Raw genomic sequence first — 26,194 nt, 5'->3', positions numbered from 1 at the left:
TGCTTTTATACTGTATAACAGCGCCATTGCTGCAAAAACACGCATAACCAGAATAGGAACAATGTACCAAGTGGGCTGGAATGCCTCAAAATATTTTCAGCACCTAAAAGCCATATACCTTCCTCATACCACTTTCCATTTCCTCAATTTCAGTTACGCTGTTTTGTTTCACAGTTTCTGTCATAGATTACTATCTAAAACCCATATGGATTGTGCTTCAGGAATGCTCTGAAATAGTTCCTGGGCTCGGCGCTGCTTAAAGGAGTATTCAGTCTTTCAAACACTTCAAGGAAACCACTATTAAGTGCTGAATCTTTGGGATTTACATACATCACAAATGCTTTTGACCAGCTGTCAGACTAAATGAGTAAATGCTAAATGAGTAACATAAGTATTATAGTATTTAACAGTGTTAGGGTCTGTTTGTTGCAAAAGTACCACTGAGTCATTGAAGTCAGGAAGTTAATTACAATGTGTTTCTGTCAAAGCAGTCACTGCTTGCCCTTATTTGGCAAGCATGTGAGCCATACAGAAATTGGACTAATTATTTAAATAGCAGTTGCAAAGGGATATTGAAAAGGAGGTATTGTAGTATAATGCGCAAATCTTGGATTTGCATCTGTCTGCTAAACTGAAGAGACGAAAATATCACTTTGAAAAATATCAATTTTATTATTGCCAATTATGATTATAATGCATTTTGGTGGTATAAATAGTGCATTATAGGAGAGAGCTTCGTAATACATAATAAACATGGCTATAATGTGTTATACCTTTTTATAAATGATCATAGCCATGTTTATAATGCTTTATGAATACATTATGTGTTATGAATGTGTTAATAAATTCTTATAGACATGGCACTCAGAGAGTGTTACTGAAAATTATTTCTCTCTTTCATATTTTATCATACACACCTGTGAGCAATGTGAAATTTTGCCGTCACAAAGCTGTTTGTTGAGTTGTTCAGTTTTTATGGGAACTAAAGTGAATCTTAATATCCCTATAGTTTTCTTCTACCCATTTGAGAATCTTTGACTATGCAGAATTAGGAATTTGTTTTGACTTTTGGTAGAAACACTCAAATAATTTTGCATGTGTCTTCATGGGAATAGGAACCAGGGGGATGTGTGTCTTTGATATTTAATTTGGCTTCATTCATCACCCTAATAAACAAACCTTGTATTTTAATAATTAAGGTGTGTCCCCATAAATATTAGCCCCTCCCTTGCACCTTTGTGTATGTGCTGTGTGTTGCCTGTTTGTTAAGAGTATTATTATATTGGTGCATGGGCCTACCAGGCATAATTCCTGGGCCCAGGATGAAATACTTTAACCAGTCCAACATGACATGCAACCCCTCCTACTTGGGTCCTCGCCTGCTCTGCTCAGACCCCCTCCCTGTCCCCAGATATTTGATTGCAGTCAACCACAATGGACCTGTTGGTGACCTATAGCCCTCTGGTATATGAAGCAGCAAACTTTCAGTAAGAAATATTAGTAATTAACGATTAGGATGCCTCGTGTCTCGGGTGTGTATCCCATTCCCAGTACCCCATCATAGAGGAGTAGGGAGCAATATGCTAGTGAGCCCATCAAGGAATGTGAAAGCTTGGCAGCGGTCATGATTCACACAGTAAATCCCTCAAGTGCGCAGCCCACCTTTTACCCCAGTCCAAAGTGATGGCTCTTTAGAAGCAAATATAGAATTCTTAGACCATAGCTGTGAGGGTGGGTGTTGGCCTTGTGTTAATATACTAGTTAAATGGTGCAGATCAGAAACAGAAGAAAAAATCCAGGTTTTACGACTAGATTTAGATGTAAATATACATCTGAAAAAAGGAGAATCATCTTATAAATAGCTTTTATGTAAATGTTTTTATGTAGAAAAATGCTGTTACATTACATTATTTTTAAAATATAAAATATTACTTTTTTTTTTAATATAAAATATAAGGCGTTTTATTACCACATATATAAGTCTATGACTCATTGAGTATAGCATGTGACTGCATTCTCTGATCCTGACTGTAAAGATTTTAGTTGCATAGTTTTTAAATTGAATATTCAGTTATTACTGTCTGTGTTTGTTTTTAATGTTTATGTTATTGTCTTTTTAAATGGCATCTGGGAGCCATTTAACTTAACACTGCGTTTTGGCTTTCTAGTCACGCATTACTATAAACTGGAAACCAGCAACTAAATATTCTTCTGAAATCTTGTAACCCCAGCTGCCACACAGATAATTCTGTCTCTCATTCTCTAATGTTTGGCATAGTAAGTGGGTATTGTAACCTCGAAGTATGCAGTTGCTGTATCCCAGGAATGTTTGTGTTGTACATAAATTGATTGTGTATTAAAAAAACATAATAATAAATCAAGTAATGTGTCTCTTTGTTTTCATTGCAGGGCGTTGTTCAGATATGATGGCTTTAACAATAACTTAAAACTGTCAGATTCAGGAGGTAAGTTCACATGATTTATCAAACGTGTCTTCTACCTGATCTCATGCATGGTGCCATTAAGATATTCCTTTTTCCAGTAACACAGATATATGTAGTTAATGTGATAAAGAGAGATCCATTGTTGCACTTCTAAAGTGTGTTTGCTGCTAAGCTGATCATTTTCCTGCAATACAATGGCTATAACTGCAGGTGATGTAAGTCTCTACATATAAAATAAGAAAACATTTTCAATTAATTATATTTAATTAATTTGGACTGGCTGAATGCAGAACATACCATTTATACTATAGTATAATATGCCCAACCGACTAAGTAGTAGATTACTTTAAGAATGTTGTGTCCTTTTTATAAGGGTTGGGGGTGGTATTGTCAGAAGATAATGTATATTATTTGTTTCTTGTTAGATGCTTTTAATTCACATGTGACAGAAGCAGGAACCTCACCAAGACTTGAAAACTGTAGTTTGGTAATGACTTTTCTTGTGTTTATGCTCTTGTAGTGGGTGGTTTGGTGGAGCTTGTGAAGAGGTTCCACAGAAATAGGGGACTTTATGGACTGTGCCAGGTGACCTTGAAGAAGCCAGAACACCAGCATATTGTTCTTATTTCCTGGGTGAGTCTGCAAAATCTTGGTTTTGGGGCAAAAAGATGTACAATCACATAGGGAAGACCGGAGACAATTTTGAATGGGGTCAGTTGTTTGAAGCGATACAGTAATCTTTCTGCATGACTTAGATTCCCCCAAACACCACTGATGTTTAGCAAACTATGTTGAAAGGAAAAAATGGCAACACTTTACTTGAAGCAGTCATCTATAATGCATTATAAATACCTTCAAAATGCATTATACTGGTTGCTAAAAGAATTAATAAAGAATTACAGCATCTTCTGACAGTTATGATGCATTATAGTGTTGATTAGAATACTTCATAAGCTCTTGTTTGTAATGCACTATAGATACATTCACTATGCATTATAAAAGTTACTGTAAGAATTAACGAGGTTTTGTATTGCATTATGAAGATATCTATAATGCATTGTAGATGAGAGCTTCATAAATACTTCATAATGCATAATTAACATGGCTATATGTTATGCCTTTTTATGAATATTAATAGCCACGTTTATGATGCTTTATGAATGCATTATAATGTGTAACAAATGTGTTCATGGATTCTGATAGACTTGGCATTCACAGTTACTGAAAAAATGTTTTTTCTGTTGTCTTTTTTGTTGTCTGTTTAAAAAAAAAAACAGTAATTGTCCCCATGTGACCCATGAAATGCTTTATTATGCGCTATATCATGAAGGTGTAGCTGATGATCAGTGGGCATGTATTTATCATTGAAGTGAATTTTAACCACCTTTGCGAACACTGGGCGATCCTGCCGATCCAGCATGACATCTGATTCCACACGTGCAGATCGGTGATGATGTGGATAAATGCCGCAGAGAGGAATATGCCAGCCATCAGCCTGCCATCAAGGCATTCTTCAAGGTAAAGCACAGGCCTGATGATTGAACTCTTTATAAGCACATATCAATGTTAAAAATGCAATGGACCCAAAATTTGTGCTTTCTAAACAAATTTGCAAAGCATTAGCAGAGCCTGAATATGTGACATTTTGGACAAAACTACTGGTATACTAACGATTAAACCTTGTGCAGACATTGCGACAGAACCACTTAAGCACACCTAGTGGTGAGGGAAGCACACCTCAAAACATACAGCAGTCATTTTATATATCATAAGAAGTTTGCTAGCTATGGTGTGAACCCAACCCTCACTCAGGAAAGCCACAAGTAGATGCCGTAGATTTGAAGCAGATAGAGCACTGGTGACAATAAAGTGTAAACACGCTCAATGACATAGTTAATGCAAAAGGGTAATCATAGTCAATCATACTTAATATAATATAGCTCAGATTTATTTCTTTCAATTCCAGTAAATGTATTCATTTCATAACATGTGGCAATTACGGTGGCCCCTAGAGACAAAACACACACAAAAGAAAAAGCAGAAACAAAATGAAAATGCGCAGCAAATTAAAAAAACACACAAAAGAAAAAGCAGAAACAAAATGAAAATGCGCAGCAAATTAAAAAAACACACGCAAAAGAAAAAGCAGAAACAAAATGAAAATGCGCAGCAAATTAAAAAAACACACGCAAAAGAAAAAGCAGAAACAAAATGAAAATGCGCAGCAAGTTAAAAAAACACACGCAAAAGAAAAAGCAGAAACAAAATGAAAATGCGCTGCAAATGAAAAAACACACACAAAAGAAAAAGCAGAAACAAAATGAAAATGCGCTGCAAATGAAAAAACACACACAAAAGAAAAAGCAGAAACAAAATGAAAATGCGCAGCAAATTAAAAAAACACACGCAAAAGAAAAAGCAGAAACAAAATGAAAATGCGCAGCAAGTTAAAAAAACACACGCAAAAGAAAAAGCAGAAACAAAATGAAAATGCGCAGCAAGTTAAAAAAACACACGCAAAAGAAAAAGCAGAAACAAAATGAAAATGCGCAGCAAGTAGACAATCCCAAACCGGAAGTGCTCCACCACGCTAGGGGGCGCGGTGAGCTCATGTGGCACAGTCGCTACACAGTAGTGATGGGAAGTTCGACTGAATTAACTGATTTGATTCTTTCGAGCTGTCCGTTGTAATGAATCGATTCTAAAATCGATTCTGTGATTCACTTTTTTTTCCGTCTTTTTTGCGCCTGACCGTATGAGTCAACGAATCATGGGATCGGATAATAAATCAAACGGTGTCTCAAGGTTACGTTATTTGACTGAAAGATGGGGCTGGTGTTCAACAAAAATGTTCAGCTTGACTATTCACAATAAAAAAAACAATATATAAAAAGCAGAAAGGGTGTCGATGCTGAATAAACACGCGTGTATATATAGTTCTTATTTTCTTGACTTTAGCCAAATTCATGTGCATGAGTATCAAGGACTACATCACAGTTAACAACTGCAATATTACCAATACAATCACACACACATACAATGAGCATGAGTAAACTTGCATACGTTGTTGTGTAAACGTCAAAGTTAATAAATATCTTTGGTTTTTGATGAAAGACATATGGTTTTATTATGCAGAAATGCAATAATTTACTGTTGTGATAAATGAACACAGGGCTGCCAACTCTCACGCATCTGGCGTGACACTCACGCTTTCGGATTCTCACGCTCGTGCAAGAAATCTTACTGCAAATTTATATTATTACATTATAAACCTAAAATTAGCTGCAGCAAAAGCGTTGGGGTAGTTTGCAAACCCTACAGACCATTTACAAGGGAATAAAACTGTCACAAAGGTGTAAATGCGTGTGCGGACTTGTCTGAAATGGAAAATCTCTGGCCAACCGGCTGACCAAAGTTGACAGCCCTGTGAACAGCTGCGTTAATTTTATTCCTTTCAACAGCGTAACTGCATTTCCGCAGCAAATGCCGCGAGGCGGCGAGGGCTCTTGGGATCGGTTCGCAAACCATTCGTTTTAGTCACCGACCGAGTGTCCGAAAACCGTAAGTTCGATTTGTAGCTGACACTAAGAAGTGTGTTAATTTTGCCATGACAACACTGTTAAAGTGAATTTCCCAAAAGAGAGTTAAAATAATATCATTAATTTTATTTATTGTTTAAAGGAGTTTGTGGTGTTGCCTACATTATTTGAAGTTTTAAAAGTATTTGCATAAGAATGAGCTATTAAGTCACATGACCAACGTGGCTTTGAACCGGAAGTTCTCACGTAAGGGCATTTAGTAATAGACAGTGAATGGCAAGCTACGACTCTTTCTACGACTGGTCAAAGAGGCAACACGGTAATTATTATTTTTGTTTGTTGCATAAATATTTCAGATATGTTTATTTTCTGTATAAAGATGTACATATATGTGTGTGTATTATACCGAAAAACTTTATTTTGCGTCCATAGTTTTCACGGTGTTCTTTGCAAGAAGAGGATAAAATAAAACGGGAATTTGAACATCAGTATGAAGCGTTGACTCCCTTGTGACCGGCGTAGTTACAGTGAAAACGTGAGCTGAAATCCACCCTGCCGAGGCGTCAGCGTGCAACTCTGCTTTATTTCCACGTGTACGCGGGTTCAGCGTGGAGCTCTGCGTCTTTTCCATGTTGTCCAACGGTTTCAACGTGCAGCGCTGCTTTCTCTCCCGCGAAAGATCACGTTTCAGCGAGCAGATCTGCAACTCAAGAGGTCAGATTTTGTGTTTCCAGTGTGCTTCCTCGGATAAAGTACGGATCTTACCACAAGTAAAGACGAAGTAAATTGAAAATAAAAATGTAAAAAGGTGAAAGAGAATTTAAGAAAAAACCGAGTAGGAGTTACACATTTTGTTGATAAGTACTGTTCTTATTTAGGCTTTGTCATATATGTTGATAATCAAATTGCAAGAGTAGAGTTACATCTGTTTAAATTTACATCCCTGAAGTGGTGAAGTAATTATTTAAGTTATAAGGGTTTTGTATGCTGACTTAAGCAACGTGTTTATTGTCATTTCATTGTCTTCACAAAGTATTTAACTCTTTCAGCTGAAATGTCAGTTCATGGTGATTCATCATTACAATGTAGTGAGTTAAGTAGACAGATTGATTCTCTGCAACAAGAGGTATTAGAGATGAAAGAAATCTTAAAAACAGAGATCAATCCACAAGAGCTGAAAAGAATAAACAATGCTATAAAGGCTCATTATTCTGAAATTGAAAAACTCAGCACAATGCTTAACGAGTCTAATGCAGCCACATCGAATATTGATGTATTAAGGAGATCATCTCGTGATAAACGATTTACACCAAAGATGCAGGAACTAAAGCAACAAGAATGTGCTCAAAGAGAACAAAAGTTCAGCTTACTGTACGAAAAATGGAAAACTCATATTAGAGAGACCCGCACCAAGCTAAAACATGAATGCTCAGAGAGTGTCTTATGTGACATGATGGACTCTGTGGAGAAGTTTGAGTTGGAATTAAAAGTAACATATGACAACTTACGACAACATGCAGCACCATCCCAAGAAATCAGAAGGAAAATTGATGCATGTACGGCCGTAACAGTAGATTTATTAGGACTCATGAGAGTGCGGTTGACTGAGGTTGACTTCAATGCAGAAGCTGAAAGGGCTAGGCTACGTACACTTTTTGACAGGGATTACGCTGAGTCTGTATACGGATCCGCAGTATCCAGAGCAACTGATTGTAGCAAACGGTCTAGCCGTCTCTCAGAATCATCAAGCCTCTCAGCTAAGAGAGCAGAGGCAGTCGCACAATTAGCAGCAAAAAGGGCTGAAATTGAAATGGAAGCTGCTATTGATGCACAACGTCAACAACTAAAAAAGCTGGAAAACCAAAGAGACATTGAGGTAATAGAAGCCAAGCTTAGAGTGTATGCTGAGGAGGAGTCAAAGGAGCACAGGGAGAGATGTACATCAGTATGCAGTGAAGAGATTGCTCCTTGTCCACCTGCCCCCTGCACTGACTGTGAGAGTGTTCCAAAAGGTGAGACAGCTCTAGCTCAAGCGATACAGGAGACAATGGTCCTCACACGACTTCCACTTCCAGAACCCACTATATTCTATGGTGATCCATTGAAGTTTATTGAATGGAGCACAAGCTTCAAAGCACTTATAGAGCGTCGTTGCTCAAATGCAGCAGATAAATTGTTTTATCTGAAAAGGTACATCGGAGGGGAAGCAAAGCTTGCTCTGGAAGGCAGCTTCTATAGAAAGGATGAAGAAGCCTACAAACAAGCCTGGGATAAACTGAATAGAAGGTATGGCCACTCATTTGTTGTGCAGCGCGCATTTAGAGAAAAGCTTAGTAAATGGCCAAGGATTGGTTTTAAAGAGTACATTAAGCTTAGAGAGTATGGGGACTTTCTGCAAGCATGCAGTGATGCCATGCCTCATGTCAAAGGTCTCCAGATACTAAACGATTGTGAAGAAAATCAGAAAATGCTAATCAAGCTTCCAGATTGGGTTACTTCAAGATGGAATCGTTACGTCACAGAACAGCTGGACCAAGGCAGAGATTATCCCAGTTTTAAAGACTTTGCTTCATTTGTCTCCAAAGAAGCGCGTATAGCGTGCAATCCAGTATCATCTCTGTATGCTTTAAAACCCTCTGAAGAAAAGCCAACAAGAGAGACAAAGCGTGCAAAAGCAGATGCATTTGCTATCAACGTAAAGGCCAAGTCTAACGATGTGGATGAAATCAAATTAAAAGACGCTGATAAACTAAAGAAAGAGAACACACAAGTAAACAATCATAATCCTGTGGTGTGTACCTACTGTCGAGAAAACCACTTCATATACAAATGTGGAAAATTAATGGAAAGGTCTGTTGAAGAAAGGAAACGGTTTGTTTATGACAATAAACTATGTTTTGCATGTCTGAGGAAAGGACATATTTCCAAGGACTGTAAAAGAAAAGCCGTATGTGGCATATGTAAAAGGCATCATCCGACCCTATTGCATGAAGATCGCCCCTCAGTGGACAAAACTCCTTCACAGAGTAACCTTCAAGTTGAAGAAAACGCATCTGCATTGTCATGCGCCGTGAATGAAAGCAAGGGTTGCAGTACATCAATGATCGTTCCAGTATGGATCTCGTCACTTAATTCACCTGGAACAGAAACCCTTGCATATGCCTTGTTAGACACACAGAGCAGTAACACATTCATTGATCTGGAGTTCTGTGGAAAGTTCCAGACCACAATGGAACCAGTAAAACTCAGGCTTTCTACAATGATGGGAAGAGACTCTGTTGTGAAGAGTCAGAGAGTCAGTGGACTCAGAGCCAGAGGATATTTCTCAAATATCTTTATCGACCTACCTCCAGCCTATGCCACAGAGTTTATACCTCTTGAACGTGCACACATTCCCACCTGTGAAACAGCCAAGGAGTGGGAACACCTTTCAGTCATATCTCATGAAGTGCCTCCGCTGATGGATTGTAGTGTAGGACTTCTAATTGGTTATGACTGCTCTAGAGCTCTGGTGCCACGACAGGTAATCACAGGAGGTGATTATGAGCCCTATGCCATTAAGACAGACTTAGGTTGGAGCATCGTTGGAAGTTCACAACAGAGGGTAAACTCCAAGCAAGTGACAGGTCTGTGCCATCGTATATCTGTCAGAGAGCTACCACCCGTGACCCCGATGGCTGTCATTAAGGCCCTTGAGTCTGACTTTGCAGATACTGGCTCAATGAAAAGGAGTGTATCGCAGGAAGATATTAAATTCCTACACATTCTGAAAGAAGGAATCAAGCAGAATGAGCAGGGCCACCTGGAGATGCCCCTTCCTTTCAGAGCACGTCCTCAGCTACCAGACAACAAGAATCTTGCCCTAGTGCGACTGAAGCATCTGAAGAGGAGATTTGAAAGAGATCCTAAGTTCAAGAAGGATTATGTGAGGTTTATGGATGGTGTCCTCCAAGATGGTGACGCAGAGAAAGCTGACAATCAACCGGAAACGGGAAATGCATGGTATATTCCACATCAGGGTGTTTACCACCCCAAAAAGCCTGACAAAATCAGGGTGGTTTTTGATTGTTCGGCAAAGTACGAGGGTGTTGCCTTAAATGATCATTTGCTGACAGGACCAGATCTTACGAATGGTCTGATTGGAGTGCTCTGTAGATTTCGTAAACACCCGATTGCAGTCATGTGTGACATTGAGAAAATGTTTCACAGGTTTCGTGTTAGCAAAGATGACAGAGATTTTCTAAGATTTCTGTGGTGGGAGAACGGAGATACAAATTCAGAGCCCACAGAATACCGCATGAGAGTACATCTATTTGGCGCAACATCGTCTCCAGGTTGTGCAAATTTTGGCTTGAAATATCTTGTTAGTCAAAATGGGAGTGAGTACCCTTTAGCGGCAGACTTCGTTAGAAAAAATTTCTACGTTGATGATGGCCTCATAAGTCTAGAATCTGTAGGCGAAGCAATTCAACTGGTGAAGGAGGCTCAAGCATTATGTGCTAAAGGAAACCTGCGTCTTCATAAATTTATCTCTAATAATCGAGAAGTGTTGGAGTCTGTTTGTGACTCTGAGCGAGCAACCGGAAAGAAAGACGTAGATCTTAATTATGATGACCTTCCTGTACAGAGAGTGCTAGGAGTGAGATGGAATGTAGAGAGTGACATGTTCTCCTTCACAGTTTCGGTTGATGAGAAACCAGCAACTAGACGTGGAATCCTCTCAGCTGTGGCCTCTGTGTATGACCCATTGGGTTTTTTGGCCCCAGTTCTCCTAACAGGGAAAAGGGTGCTCCAAGAGATGTGTCAAAGGGGTATCAGCTGGGACGAACCATTGCCAGGCAAATTGAAGCCAAGGTGGGAGAGCTGGCTCAATGATTTAGAAAACCTTCAGAATATTCAGATTCCAAGATGCTTTGTACCCCTAAACCTTGGACAGATCCTGAGAGTTGAACTGCATCATTTTTCAGATGCCAGTAGTCATGGTTATGGGCAGTGTTCTTACATTAAATTCATCAGTGAGGATAAAGTACATTGCTCTCTGATCATGGGCAAAGCGAGAGTCGCACCTACAAAGGTAGTCACAATACCGAGACTCGAGTTAACTGCAGCTGTAATCTCTGCTTCTGTGAGCAACCTTTTAAGAGACGAATTAGAGCTCAAGGTTGACAGAGAGTACTTTTGGACTGACTCTCAAGTTGTTTTGGGCTACATCAATAATGAGGCTCGAAGGTTTCATGTCTTTGTAGCAAATAGAGTTCAGAGAATTAGGGAGACCACTGATCCAGCACAGTGGTATTATGTTGAGACAGATGAGAATCCGGCTGACCATGCTTCGAGGGGTCTCAAAGTATCGGAGCTTATCAGCTCCAATTGGCTCACAGGACCCAAGTTCCTATGGGAAAGAGAAGTACCAACAAACAAAGGAACTACAGAGCTGTTGATAGGAGATCCAGAGGTGAAGATTATTGAAGTGCTAAATACAATAGCTGAAAGGGAAGATGGCCTTTTGACCAGGCTGTCACGATTCTCAAGGTGGACCACTGCAGTAAATGTTGTTGCTCGAATTCAACGACTAGCTAAGCGGATCAAGAAGACAGACCCTTTAAATGTGGAAGAAAAGGAGCGAGCTGCTGCTGCAATCATTAGACTTGTTCAACAAAATGTTTTCAAAGAGGAACTGAATATTCTTAGCCAAGAATCTGGAAAGCTCCCATCTAATCACCAGTTGTATCAGCTCGATCCCATCATACAAGATGGCATGCTTAGAGTGGGAGGGAGACTAAGGAGAGCATCTTCACCTCACAACTTTAAGCACCCGATAATTCTTCCCAAAGACTCTGTCTTCACAAATTTGATTATTAGTCACTGTCACAAAAAAATCCAGCATCAAGGCAGAGGTCAAACCCTGAATGAGTTGAGGGTTAGTGGTTACTGGATTATTGGAGGCAGCAGGGCAGTAGCTAAATACATAAGACAGTGTGTTACTTGTAGGAAGGCTCGTAGACCAGCAGAAGGGCAACGGATGGCAGACCTGCCTACCGATCGTGTCGATCCCTCACCGCCTTTCTCTTACTGCGGTATGGATTGCTTTGGTCCCTTTCATACCAAACAAGGTCGTAAAGAGCACAAAAGATATGGACTACTTCTTACGTGCCTTAGCTCCAGAGCAATTCATTTAGAGATGCTAGAAGACATGACAACTGATGCATTGATCAATGCCTTACGTTGTTTTATAGCAATCCGAGGATCTGTTAGACAAATTAGGTCAGATCAAGGATCTAATTTTGTCGGAGCAAAAAATGAATTTGGAAGAGCCCTAAATGAATTGGACAAAGAGAGACTGGCTGTATATTTGACAGAAAGACAATGTGACTTTATTATGAACGTACCAGATTCAAGTCATGTAGGAGGTGTTTGGGAGAGACTAATTAGAACAGTGAGGAACGTGCTAAGCTCAGTTCTTGCCCAAAGTGCTGGGAGACTGGATGATGCTTCCTTGAGGACATTTTTTTACGAAGCTATGTCCATTGTCAATAGCCGTCCACTTACTGTTGACTGTATCAACGACCCAAAAAGTTTAAACCCCTTGACACCTAACCATCTGCTCCAGATGAAGTCTTCTACTTTACTTCCCCCACCAGGAAAGTTTGTTCAGGAAGACTTGTATGCCAAAAGGAGGTGGAGGCGAGTACAGTACCTGTCTGAACAATTTTGGTGTAGATGGAGAAAAGAATATCTCGCCAACATTACTCTTAGACAAAGATGGCATACTCCTAAGAGAAACGTTCAAGTCAGTGACATTGTCATTGTTAAAGATGAAGAGGTTCCTCGCTGTCAGTGGAGACTCGCCAAAGATATTGATGTCCAGAAAGATGATGACGGACTGGTGCGAAAAGTGACAATACAGATGGGAGAAGCGAAATTAGGCAAAAAGGGTGAACGCCTTACCAAACCAACCATTTTAGAACGTCCTATTCAAAAGTTAGTGGTTCTTGTGGAAAGCAATTGAAAACTCTTTAGAGCTCCAGATATTATTTGATTAGTACTTAATTGAGGGAAGGTTACTGATCCACAAAGATTGAGTTCCATGTTGTTTACATTAAAGTTTATACTTCTGGTCATGTAATCAATACAGTATTTCTGATTTAAGAATTTGTTAAGAGTTATATATGTATATGTTGAAATGTTTACTCCAAATGTGTTTGACTAAGAACTAAGAAATTACCATTGATTTATTTCTGTAAAATTTGTGATGTCAACAGTGTAATTTCAAACGGGTCTTAAATCAAGGTAATTTGGTGGGAGTGTAGCTGACACTAAGAAGTGTGTTAATTTTGCCATGACAACACTGTTAAAGTGAATTTCCCAAAAGAGAGTTAAAATAATATCATTAATTTTATTTATTGTTTAAAGGAGTTTGTGGTGTTGCCTACATTATTTGAAGTTTTAAAAGTATTTGCATAAGAATGAGCTATTAAGTCACATGACCAACGTGGCTTTGAACCGGAAGTTCTCACGTAAGGGCATTTAGTAATAGACAGTGAATGGCAAGCTACGACTCTTTCTACGACTGGTCAAAGAGGCAACACGGTAATTATTATTTTTGTTTGTTGCATAAATATTTCAGATATGTTTATTTTCTGTATAAAGATGTACATATATGTGTGTGTATTATACCGAAAAACTTTATTTTGCGTCCATAGTTTTCACGGTGTTCTTTGCAAGAAGAGGATAAAATAAAACGGGAATTTGAACATCAGTATGAAGCGTTGACTCCCTTGTGACCGGCGTAGTTACACGATTTGTTCATCGAACGGACTCTTGGACACTCCGTCGGCAAGTCAAACGGATGGTTTGCGAACCGATCCCAAGAGCCATTGCGGCGTTCACAACAGTAAATTATTGCATTTCTGCATAATAAAACCATATGTCTTTCATCAAAAACCAAAGATATTTATTAACTTTGACGTTTACACAACAACGTATGCAAGTTTACTCATGCTCATTGTATGTGTGTGTGATTGTATTGGTAATATTGCAGTTGTTAACTGTGATGTAGTCCTTGATACTCATGCACATGAATTTGGCTAAAGTCAAGAAAATAAGAACTATATATACACGCGTGTTTATTCAGCATCGACACCCTTTCTGCTTTTTATATATTGTTTTTTTTATTGTGAATAGTCAAGCTGAACATTTTTGTTGAACACCAGCCCCATCTTTCAGTCAAATAACGTAACCTTGAGACACCGTTTGATTTATTATCCGATCCCATGATTCGTTGACTCATACGGTCAGGCGCAAAAAAGACGGAAAAAAAAGTGAATCACAGAATCGATTTTAGAATCGATTCATTACAACGGACAGCTCGAAAGAATCAAATCAGTTAATTCAGTCGAACTTCCCATCACTACTGTGTAGCGACTGTGCCACATGAGCTCACCGCGCCCCCTAGCGTGGTGGAGCACTTCCGGTTTGGGATTGTCTACTTGCTGCGCATTTTCATTTTGTTTCTGCTTTTTCTTTTGCGTGTGTTTTTTTAATTTGCTGCGCATTTTCATTTTGTTTCTGCTTTTTCTTTTGTGTGTGTTTTTTCATTTGCAGCGCATTTTCATTTTGTTTCTGCTTTTTCTTTTGCGTGTGTTTTTTTAACTTGCTGCGCATTTTCATTTTGTTTCTGCTTTTTCTTTTGTGTGTGTTTTTTTAATTTGCTGCGCATTTTCATTTTGTTTCTGCTTTTTCTTTTGTGTGTGTTTTTTTAATTTGCTGCGCATTTTCATTTTGTTTCTGCTTTTTCTTTTGCGTGTGTTTTTTTAATTTGCTGCGCATTTTCATTTTGTTTCTGCTTTTTCTTTTGTGTGTTTTTTTAATTTGCTGCGCATTTTCATTTTGTTTCTGCTTTTTCTTTTGTGTGTGTTTTTTCATTTGCAGCGCATTTTCATTTTGTTTCTGCTTTTTCTTTTGTGTGTGTTTTTTCATTTGCAGCGCATTTTCATTTTGTTTCTGCTTTTTCTTTTGCGTGTGTTTTTTTAACTTGCTGCGCATTTTCATTTTGTTTCTGCTTTTTCTTTTGCGTGTGTTTTTTTAATTTGCTGCGCATTTTCATTTTGTTTCTGCTTTTTCTTTTGTGTGTGTTTTTTTAATTTGCTGCGCATTTTCATTTTGTTTCTGCTTTTTCTTTTGCGTGTGTTTTTTTAATTTGCTGCGCATTTTCATTTTGTTTCTGCTTTTTCTTTTGTGTGTTTTTTTAATTTGCTGCGCATTTTCATTTTGTTTCTGCTTTTTCTTTTGTGTGTGTTTTGTCTCTAGGGGCCACCGTAGGGCAATGGGATAAAATTGTATCAAATAAAACGATAATTTTGATTAATTAATCAACAAAAAAAATGAGTTAAAAAAATAACTTTGATTAACCGCATTCCGTGGTTCTGGTCACGGTGACTTTGAAGAATTATCACGTTAACCCAAACCATTTACCTATTTGACACAGATGCTAGCACTAGCATCCATGATAAAAAAGGTCTTAGCATAATTTATTCATTTTGAGTTTTAACCACTTACACTTTGAAAATTTAATATTAACTAATATTGAAGATGACTAAAATATTACTGGCACCATTATAATCTACCTGGATAACAGTGCGTGTGTGTCTGCGTGCACGAGTGAGCCTGTTTGCTTGCCCGGCGCCGCTGAGTCACGTGACGGTACAACATCAAATCACAAGACTGAGGAGGAGGAGCAAAGCCTGCTCTGCGCTGTGACAGCCGGGAGCGGCAAGTGAGAGCAGCAGCGCTTATATAGACAGCCACAGTGCATTCAGGAGAGAAATGGAAACTAAAGTATCGATCTCATTAAACTGGTATTTATCAATATCAATACCAACATTACTATGGATATTATCGATACTTGGATCGATCCGCCCACCACTAGTACACACTGGAGACAATTTTAATGGGCATTCAAATTTAGAGATCAGTGTTGATAGACACCACAGCACACAGTGCACAACAACAAAATGTGTCTTCTGCATTTAATCCATATGTCCTAAAGGTTATTTTATGGTTCTATAAAAATAATGACTTAGGTAATTATGGGGCCAGCTCAGTGTGCAGGTTTGTTCACCATACCTTAAAAAGGACATTGCTGCCTTGGAAAGGGTATAATGTAGGGCTACGAGAATGATTCCTGGTCTTAGAGGAATGTCTTATGAGGAGAGGTTAGCTGAGCTGAATCTGTTTAGCCTTGAGCAAAGGAGACGAAGGGGAGTCATGATCCAGGTATATACTGTAAGATTTTAACAGGTCTGGATGTTGTTCAGCCAAATGACTACTTCAATATTAGTTTAAATACTAGAACTCGTGGCCATAAGTGGAAATTAGTGGGAGAACATTTTAAAATGAATTTGAGAAAGCACTTCTTTACACAGCATGTAGTTAGAGTATGGAATAGTCTTCCTACTAGTGTAGCGCAAGCTAAAACCCTGGATTCATTTCAATCAGAGCTAGATAAGATTTTAACAACTCTGAGCTATTAGTTAAGTTCTCCCCAAACGAGCTTGATGGGCCGAATGGCCTCCTCTCGTTTGTAAATTTCTTATGTTCTTAAAACAAATAAGTTACATCTCATTTTGTTGACTGGATCCAGTTTATATATATTATGACAAAAATAATAGTTTTGCCCTAGTGGTAATATGTAGGTACTGTTATTCTTTTTTTAAGCCAGTGCGTGTCTCTTCCCTCCCTGAAATTCAAAAATAATATAATAACATTTGTGAACTTAACATGTCAACGTAATTAATAGTACCTGGTGATGACATAAACTAACTGCCATTATTCATCAAGTGCTAATAAGACCATTTGCATGGTCTGCATAGTTGACAACACTAATTTCATGGTTACAATATACATTAACTGATGATATCAGTGGACATATAGGTTACGCGAACAATCCTGGAGTCAATTTTCTGGCCCTTACTCCTACCCTAATTTTTGAGGTTATCCTGTTTCACCTTTGGACTGTCTTTCTTCCAGGAAGCTCACATGTTTGTCAGCGCTAAGACACTGGAAGATGTGACAGAGGATCGGATAAGTGCCATGTTCAGCACAATGGGCACCCCAGCAGTGCATGGGAAGAGTGGGTCTTGCTCTGTGGACAAAGAAGAATCTGTGGTGAGAGTCCGAGCTTCAGTATTTGTTGATACATTTTCTACTAAACTCATTGCTGTCAGTTAACAACATTCAAATTAAAGCAAGCATGGAGTGGTAATATACAGTTGTGGAAAAAATTTAGACCACTCTATAACAAATCTACATTTTTAAATTTTGGTTTAGTTGTGGTTCTGCTGGCAGAAGGCTGCACTAAGCAGCATTCCTTTGTCTCCGTTCCGTCCCCGCTCAACACGACAATATTATTATAATGGGATGTATTAAATGTATTAATGGTTTATTATTAATATTAAAATACTTAATAAGAAATCTTTATTTTTAAATGTATTTTATTATATAATAATAATCACTGTTACTGTCTATCATTGTCTAAATGTATTTTTACTGTCTAAATATATGTATTCAACTAGTGTAAACATGCATGATGCTGTCACAGCGAATGCGAGGCTGAGACTGAAGCTTTACCCTTTGTTTCCGCTGAGAGACATGCCGCGTGACTCATTTCCCCGCGCATACAAGTTATCTTAGGTTGGCATTCACGGTTCCACTTCTGAGATTCAGATCGAGTTCTAGGTAATTTTTTTTTAAGAAATTCGAGTTCTAATAAGTTTGAGTACTGAGGTACCACTGTGCGCATATATATATATATATATATATATATATATATATATTGTATATTACTCATAGATGCACACCCATACATTGAGAATTGAGTCAAACAAAAAATTGTGCTGTGGTCTCTTAATTTTTTCCATGCCTGTATTCGCTAAAAGGAATTCGTATTGGGATGTTTGCTCCCCATATAGAAGCAAAGATGACGACGGTATTGTGATGGCTGGACTTCACTGTGCTGTGTTTGTGATTGATCTCTTTCATTTGTCCTTTCAGGGAACTAACTATAAGAGGACAATAGCTGTGATGGAGATACAAAGAATGAAGAGGGAGTCCTTTTGGGCACGGTCAGATGTGAGTACCAAAATATTTGAATTCAGTGGTTCACTGTGATCAGCTTCTCAACCTGGGTGAAGTATAAGAATTTATGTGTTACACACAAACAAGGTTTCAGCTGAAATGATGTGGTCTCAACTCCAGGTAACCCTTTCCCAACTCACTTTCTTCGCTAGAGAGAGGAAGATGCGAGGAAAGCAGAAGAGAAGAGACGGGCATTCGAAGAAAGGAGGCTCTTGGAAATAAAAAGAATACAACAGGAGCACAGAGAGGCAGAGGAGAGGGAAAGGAAGATGATTGAGAAAGAGAATAGGATACAGGAGAGGAGGTCTGGATGTCAATATATGGAAACATTGCAGCCTATTTTGTGATAGAGCCCCCTGTGAGCAGCAGTGCCTCTCTGCTGGAGCTTAACTTGAACTTGTCATTTTAATTTCAGATTTTAGTTACATGTAGGTAACAAAACAACCTTCATTCATTTTTCATGGTCCAAAATCACTCCAGGAAACAGAACTGATTGGCAGACAGACTGCTCTCAGATTTCTCTTTGCTAAAATGGTGTAGTGATTGTCTGCCCCCCGTCCTCCCCACCAAAAAAACTTTGCTGTTGTTTCCAAGTAGTAATATTCTCTAAATAATGCTGAAACACTTATCTAATCTTCTTTGTTTGTATTTTGCAGCAGTTTATCCAATATTAGAATTGTTCATGAACTTTCTAAGTGGTTTAGTTTTTTTCTCGTGACTGATTAACTTGTCATTGGTGATTCATGAAATCTTTTAGAATGTTTTACAATATTTTCCAGATCGTGTTGTCACCGAATGTTCTTGTTCTTTCATGTTCTGTTTTGACAGGAGAATAGAGGAAGAGAAGGAGGCAGCAGCACAAAAACAGGAGATGATCCAGTGGGTGAGTTAGTGGCATATGGTGACATTCAAAAGAGCTGGCCTTGTGAGAGTGAATGACTGAGCATTTATGTCAGTTACAAATAGCATGTGAAGATTAAAAAAAGACTCCTTTTGAAATACCGACATTAATTAGATTAAGCACAACAGGATTAAGGCAAGTGCCGTCAATGTTTGGTTGCATAAATAATTGTAATAGGAGATGAGAGTGACAGAGGTGTTCTGACAGTTCATTAACCTTGTAAAAAGACTGCTAAATTATTAAAATGTAATTTGATAGTTTAATTATTCTGTTTATACATTTGATAGAAAAAGGATTTTAGTTTTAAGTTTGGTGTGGATGGGTGTGGGCAGTGCGATTTGTAATATTTTAGAACCAGATGTGTTTATTTGATGAAGGTATTCCAGTTTTGTGCCTTGGGGTTTGCTGTAGGAGCAGCAGAAAAAGGAGCATGAGGAAGAGATGAGAGCCAGCTTCAGACGGAGTGAGTCCATTGAGAAGGCAGCAGTAAGTTAAGAAGCTATCTTAAAAGAGTTATGTTTTGTAGTCTTAATATTTGGCCTTTGAATAATTCAGCAGTAACACTGGTCCAATGCATACATGTTAGAACTGTAAAGCAGTATTCGCTCCTCCCATTCTGTAGGAGGCGGCAGCACTGGTCTCGCAACGTTCCATCAATCCACTGGAGTTCTTCAGGCAGCTGTCTTCATCATCTTCTTGTGATCCTCCAAACCCTGCCTCCCCACTTACAGGTGAGAGGGAGGGTGGAGCGTTCACCAGTAATACTAAGCTTGTGATTTGGCTGAAAAGAATAAATATTACTGTCAAATGACCCTAGATGCACTTAAATTGTGCAGCTTTGAGATTGTTAGTCAAAATAAATTGAGATGGGTGGGAAAAATGTTATACAGGTTTCACCCACTCTGACTGGTTTCACCCACTCGTAATTAGCGTATTAGTTCGTACTACACTAAACCAATCAGTGACTGACATGCACAGCAATTCCACCAACCGTGGCTTCAAAGTCTCAAACTGACTGAAGTCATGAGGTTTGAACAACTAATGTGACTATATTGTTTCTAGGGCCAATCTGGGTACAGTGGTACCTCAGAACACAAATTTAATCCGTTCAGAACTCTGGATCGAATTCTAAAAAGTTCGAGTTGTGATCGAATTTTCCCCATAAGAAATAATGGAAAACCAATTAAGTGGTTCCCAGCCCCAAAACATTACACCTAAATATGTTTTTTTTTTAGCATTTAAACACAAAATGAACCGGATAAAACAAGAAGAGCATATACTGTACTAAACACATCTAAGCACATTTATCAAAACAGTAATTTGTAAAGTAAGAAAATAAATGTATCCAAACAATGTGTAAAGTTAAAGAAAACAATGTGTCCTGCCCTGATCGTCCACTCCTTCCGTGTGCCACGCCCCCTCGTTAACCCCGTGTGGAATCCTCGTGTGATCAGCTGTTTCTGGTTGTTGTCATTAGTCCTCTGTATTTAGTCCGTGTTTCAGTTTCTTTCCCCAGTCCGGTCATTGTATTGCCCGTCTGCTTTTTGCCTGACTTACCTGTAATTAAACCCCGTATTCCCCGATACCCTGACGTCTGCACCTTTGTCTCCGTTCCGTCCCCGCTCGGCACGACAATATTATTATAATTAAATGTATTAATGGTTTATTATTAATATTAAAATACTTAATAAGAAATCTTTATTTTTAAATGTATTTTATTATATAATAATAATTACTGTTACTGTCTATCGTTGTCTAAATGTATTTTTACTGTCTAAATATTCATATTCAGCTAGTGTAAACATGCATGATGCTATCACAACGAATGCGAGGCTGAGACTGAAGCTTTACCCTTTGTTTCCGCTGAGAGACGTGCCGCGTGATTTTAGGTCGGCGTTCACGGTTTGACTTCTGAGATTCAGATCGAGTTCTAGGTAGTTCTGGCTGGTTCGACTTTTAAGAAATTCAAGTTCTAATGAGTTTGAGAACTGAGGTACTACTGTATAAGCCAGTATGCTGCAGTGTTATGTTTTGGTGCAATTTCTGTAACGCAGGAAAAACATAATTTATTCTATTATTATTAAAACTGCAAACACATTTACAGAAAGTTGTAAACCGATGGCAATGCGTCCATCAATGTGTCTGAATAACAAGAGATGCTTATTTGCACCTTGTTAAAAAATAAATCGAAAAATCGAAAATGTAGCATCATAACAGTCCTAAGAAGCTAAACCCTGCGTTCCCTACTACCAAGTATGGTCGCCCATCTGTGGCTAAATTAGCTTAATGCCATAGAGGGACTAACTTGCAGAGGCTGTTTCTGCTTTACTCAGGTCGTGCACACACTCAGATGATGTTGTCTCAAATGAATTAGCATGTTGTATGAGTATTCAGCAACATATCCGATGAACAGTCTTGGTTTTATCAACTACTCTCTTTCCAGTGTTGATGTAATTCATTGGGAAACCAAAATTCAAGGGCACATTTACCATAATGTTTTCCATGTTGATTGTGTACTTGTGAATTTAGGTTCCACCTGTGTCAAGAAATGTATCCGTTCATGATGTATTGACCATGTACCGATATACCGCTAATCCCTTCTGGGAGAACAGCTAAACTCATCACTCTGTTTAAAATAAAGGAATTTAGCCCATTTTTCATCCTTAACAATGGCTTTTTATGTTGAATAATGATACCGGTTCTGTCATTGTGGTTTGTTTGAACTGTCAGGCCCTGTTTTTATGTCTTGCATTGTGTCAGACTTAACAAGTGGATTCTTGCTAATGGTGGTGGCCTGATTTATGTTTCTTATATACAGTAGGTTGCTTTAGGAAAGAGTATTTAGCTTGAAGCTAATGCATACATTCTTCTTAATCCATTCTGTTTTTATATACAGGAAAGCCTCCATTCCGGCACTTTCAGCGCAGCTTAACTGAAAGAGCCTTTATTTTTAAGAAGTCGGATTTGCCGGCACCCACCAGCAAGAGCAGCCCCCTGGTAGAGATATCAGTGGCTTTCAGCCCTACCTCCTCATCACAGGCATCTACCCAATGCAGTCAACATATCCTTGATACTGTGTCAGACTACCAACCCAGTATTCCACCTGCTTCTCCTGGTTCCTTGGTTCCATCCTCCACCTTGCCTCCATCAAGATCCCCCCCAGATCTGTTGCCTCCTTCTTTACAGACAGCCCCCTTCCATGCCACCACTGCTCCAGACCCTTCTCCTCTTTCTCCATCTGTGTCTCCACCCTCATCCCCAACTACCCCAGACCTACTTGCTTGCCAGTCACAGGCTCCATCTATCTCTACACTGTTGGCCTCCATTGACCCGTCACCTGCAGATGTGGACATCCTGCTAAGCCCAGAAACCCTCAATGTCACCGTGATGCACAATGCTGTTCATACAAAAAGTAGGTGCAACAATATAGATTCCATAACTTGATTCAAAATTTAGTGAAGAAACAAATTGTTTATAATAAGGCAATGAGGTCTCTTCATTTTACTGTAGCAATAGCTGGAATTAGCATTAAGAACTGTACACAGAAAATTACTAGTGATGACATGTAAATGATTTATTTATATCCAGGGACGTACCTAGAAATTCTGCACCATTGAAAAAAATGTCACCTTGACCCACCTGCCCAGTTTAACATATGTTACAAAACCCCCTGTCATACTGTATGCAAGGGCCCTTGTAAAGTGCCGGGTCCCCTGAATCTGCCAGGGTATCCATGCCTTGCTGACACCCCTGTTTATATACCATACCATACCATACCATCTTTATTTATAAAAGCACTTTAAAACAACCATAGCTGACACAAAGTGCTGTACATTGGAGCACTGGAGAGAGAAAAGAAAAACAAAAACAAAGTCAGATAACTAAAAGAAAACTCCTGCTGGAGCCAAAAACCAAAGCATAAGTCAGTTTTAAGACGTGTTTTAAGGGTGGACAGTGAGGGGGCTTCTCTAACGTGCAAGGGCAAGTTATTCCATATGTACATACACAATGCCTATCAATCTGCCCATTATAACTGTATTCTCAAGAAAATTGTCCAGAAATATTTGTGTGAATAAAAGACTGAATGATAATAATTTAATATAGTATGCAAGTAACCTATACAGTTTTACAGAGAAGAACATTTGCATGCACATAATGGAAAGGCTAAAGTGTCAGTTGAAAACTAAAGATCTTAAGGAGGCCACTTCATTCTGAATGCATGGCACAGGGAATGGCACCAAATACAGAAAATGGTTCAGTGGAATTAATTAAAAATCAGGATCAGGATCATTTGGAGATATACAAACACCCCTCTATAAATGGAAATAAAAATTACACCCGAGCTACTCAGCAGGAGTTTGGTGTACCTGCCTGTGTAACACATTAGACAGGAAATTTGGTAATAGTCTATTCAACACATTTCTCACTGGAGGCTGAAACACAAGCAAAAATCAATATCAAAGAAGCTGAGATTACGAACTAGTAAAACAGTGAAGAACAGTAGCGTCCAGTTATGAGAATGGGATGCAGCCTTGATGACTATAGTACTGCTATAAAATGAGGCTTTGCAATTTGCTATTGGTTTTGTCAAGGTGGATTATATTCAGATTGTGAAATTTGGCATTCAGTAGGATTTGACTATACAGTAAGGTTTCACAATTTGCAGTTGGTTTTGTCAAGGTGGAAAATGTACAGATTGTGAAATTTGTTGCATTCAGGTCGTGAGGACAATAAAACATTGGTAGCTTTCTGTCTATTGTCCACATGCTTCTGAAGAAAGATATATAGACTACAGTTTTTTTAGAAGGAATTTGACATTATTTACCATACTGTGCATGTATGTGATCAATCAGACTGTTTGTCCTGTTGCCTTAAATATAGTGGGTTTTTTTTCCAAATATGCAACATAATACCCTTTTACGTTCTAAAGGTTATGTGTATAGGGGTGTTCAACAAGCCTCGAGATCAGTGCTTGAGTGTCTGTAGTCACAACTTTCATAGAGCCATTTTTAGGGGAAAACATCATCTACATCAGAGAACAAATGAGTGTGTGGTGGAGTCCTTTTATACTGAAAAAGACAATTCCTCCAGAGTAATATTGGGAAAAGCAAATTTTGCATCTTCCAAACGAGAAGCATTATATGAGAATCCAAAAAGTTGATTCAGTGGTGAATAATAATAAAATCATTGAATGACATTTTAAAAATGGCACAGAGGACAAGTACTTATTTTATTCTTCTAAACATATACAGTAGGTCCAGTGCCTTGATTCCAAAGGATTACAGAGCTTTCATTTTTCACAGTGTAGCATAATGGAATGTCAATCATTGTTAACTGAGCTGTTTCTTGAAAATCACAACTCCACAGCTCCAGCAGAGGGTACCACAGAGCAGAGCATTCCTCTAAGATGGGCTCAAAAACCACAACTCCACAGTTTACACACATACTAGTGGAGATAATGTGTATTTGTTAACTGTTACTATCAGATTGTTCCAAGTAGTTTTCTCCTTTTCCCTTTCACTTCATTTAACTTGAACTTTTTTCCTTTAACTTCGTTTAATGAAATCAGAAACAAATAGCATTGCTACAGTATTATGTAACTGCGTGTATACAGTATTATGTAACTGAGTGTATGCTTTCTTAAAAAGTATACCTTTAAATGTTTTACTGTTGCAAATAAAACAATTTAATACTTTTAATCGGCAACGGATAGTAGAAGGTTCTGTTCAATCAACAGCTCAAAGCAGAAAGAGGATTATTATTACTGACTTGTCTTCCGTCAAAGACAGCATTCCCTGAGGCTTGCGAGCACTTCAGTTTAACACCCCTGCTCTAGGCTAAAATAACAACCTTAAGCAGTAGCTTGTTGTTTGCTAGTTATAATGACCTATTTGGGGCCTTGTTTCAGACATAGCACATAACTCAGGCATGTATGATATAACACAGGATTTTGAAAACAGGGCTGCATTCTTTTTTAGAATAGAAAAAGTTATAGGTGCATCTACATTAGTGGTAATGCCTTGATATGCTGGATGGACTTTTATGTACTAAATCAGAAATTTCTATTAGAAAAAATACTCTGTACATAGCAGAATATCACTTCTTATGGGGTACCAATAAAATAATGATTGAGAAATGCTTTAAATTAGTCAGTGAATGTCTTACATATTTATATTCTATTTATTACTGTTTCTTGCACTATGACCCATGAGATTGAAATTTCATCTTAGTGTATGACCCAGGGATCATATCACTGAAGATGAAAATAATGATACTTCTGACTTGGTTGTGGGTTTTGAAGCCTCATCCTGTCCATCACTATGCTAAATACACACATCTAAAAATATGCTTTAATGTTTTGCCTAGCGGTACTTGGCTGTTTTAAAAGTCTTTTTTCTGCTGTTTTGCCCTTCAGTTATGCATTTCCAGCCTCTACTAAGCAACCTTTTCTAAGCAGTTCTTTGTGACATGTTAATATACATCCACAAGGGCTCCTACATAACACCTAGCAACATTTAGGGCCTACAAACTTTCAAACAGAAATAGGACTTGCATTGTACTCTGAATTCACAGCAGGAATTTTCTCCTCATTTCAAATCTGCTGTAATTTACCTGTCAATAGAGAAGTCTGTTCTTGAAAATTCACAAATTCTGCAGAACTCCTGGACAGTTGGAGAAAACCTACAAAAAGGGAAAATCTACACAAACATAGGTAGAATAGTCTATATTACGCTGCATGGGTTTTGTATACGGTTTCCCTTTTAATTTAATATGATATTTTACATATTGAGATTTTCAAAAAGAAGAAAGGTGTACTGTTATATGACTATACAATGCCACATATAACTTCTATAGTGAATATCACATGCATTCTATAGAAGTATGAAACACTCATGGTCCAGTAAAGCAAATTCCAGGAAGCTGCTTCTGCACATCAGTATTGAATGCTGTATGTCAGTTACAAAGGGACTTTTTAATGTATAGCTTAACAGTTCCTTGTGAATTTTCTTTTCAGAACATGCAAGTTCATTGAAAAGCAGTGATGTGGATCTGGAAGATCTTGAGGTGCGTATCACACTGCACTGCAATCTGAGCACAAAAAAGAAGTGAACCTGAACAAACACTGTCAGAATGTTTAATAAAACACTTCTTGCTTTATTGTATATAAACTTTAT

At 38.3% G+C, this 26,194-nt stretch overlaps 1 protein-coding gene across 8 annotated transcripts in view; it reads left to right on the top strand.

Annotated features, from left to right (window-relative positions):
* The window catches only part of LOC111847057 (uncharacterized), a 40,971-nt gene that overhangs the window by 7,400 nt on the left and 7,377 nt on the right, over window positions 1-26,194 (top strand). For 7 of the 8 annotated variants that reach the window (XR_002838999.2, XR_002838997.2, XR_002838998.2 and 4 more), the window contains exons 2-12: window positions 2,410-2,465; window positions 2,965-3,077; window positions 3,888-3,962; window positions 17,012-17,149; window positions 18,035-18,112; window positions 18,271-18,422; window positions 18,947-19,001; window positions 19,431-19,505; window positions 19,642-19,750; window positions 21,916-22,431; window positions 26,035-26,084. Coding sequence is in view for 5 of the 8 variants with exons in the window: in XM_023817912.2 (XP_023673680.1) it covers window positions 2,410-2,465; window positions 2,965-3,077; window positions 3,888-3,962; window positions 17,012-17,149; window positions 18,035-18,112; window positions 18,271-18,422; window positions 18,947-19,001; window positions 19,431-19,505; window positions 19,642-19,750; window positions 21,916-22,431; window positions 26,035-26,084 (1,417 nt within the window). In the remaining 3 variants the exon portion in view is untranslated. Of the gene's footprint in view, window positions 1-2,409; window positions 2,466-2,964; window positions 3,078-3,814; window positions 3,963-17,011; window positions 17,150-18,034; window positions 18,113-18,270; window positions 18,423-18,946; window positions 19,002-19,430; window positions 19,506-19,641; window positions 19,751-21,915; window positions 22,432-26,034; window positions 26,085-26,194 lie in introns of those variants that run through there. The other variant, XM_023817914.2, reaches the window with a different exon arrangement.

The sequence above is a fragment of the Paramormyrops kingsleyae genome, chromosome 7 (genome assembly GCF_048594095.1).
Source record: "Paramormyrops kingsleyae isolate MSU_618 chromosome 7, PKINGS_0.4, whole genome shotgun sequence".
NCBI classification, from domain to species: Eukaryota; Metazoa; Chordata; class Actinopteri; order Osteoglossiformes; family Mormyridae; genus Paramormyrops; species Paramormyrops kingsleyae.
Note: the sequence above shows the minus strand (reverse complement) of the source record. Positions and strands in the feature narration are given on the sequence as shown.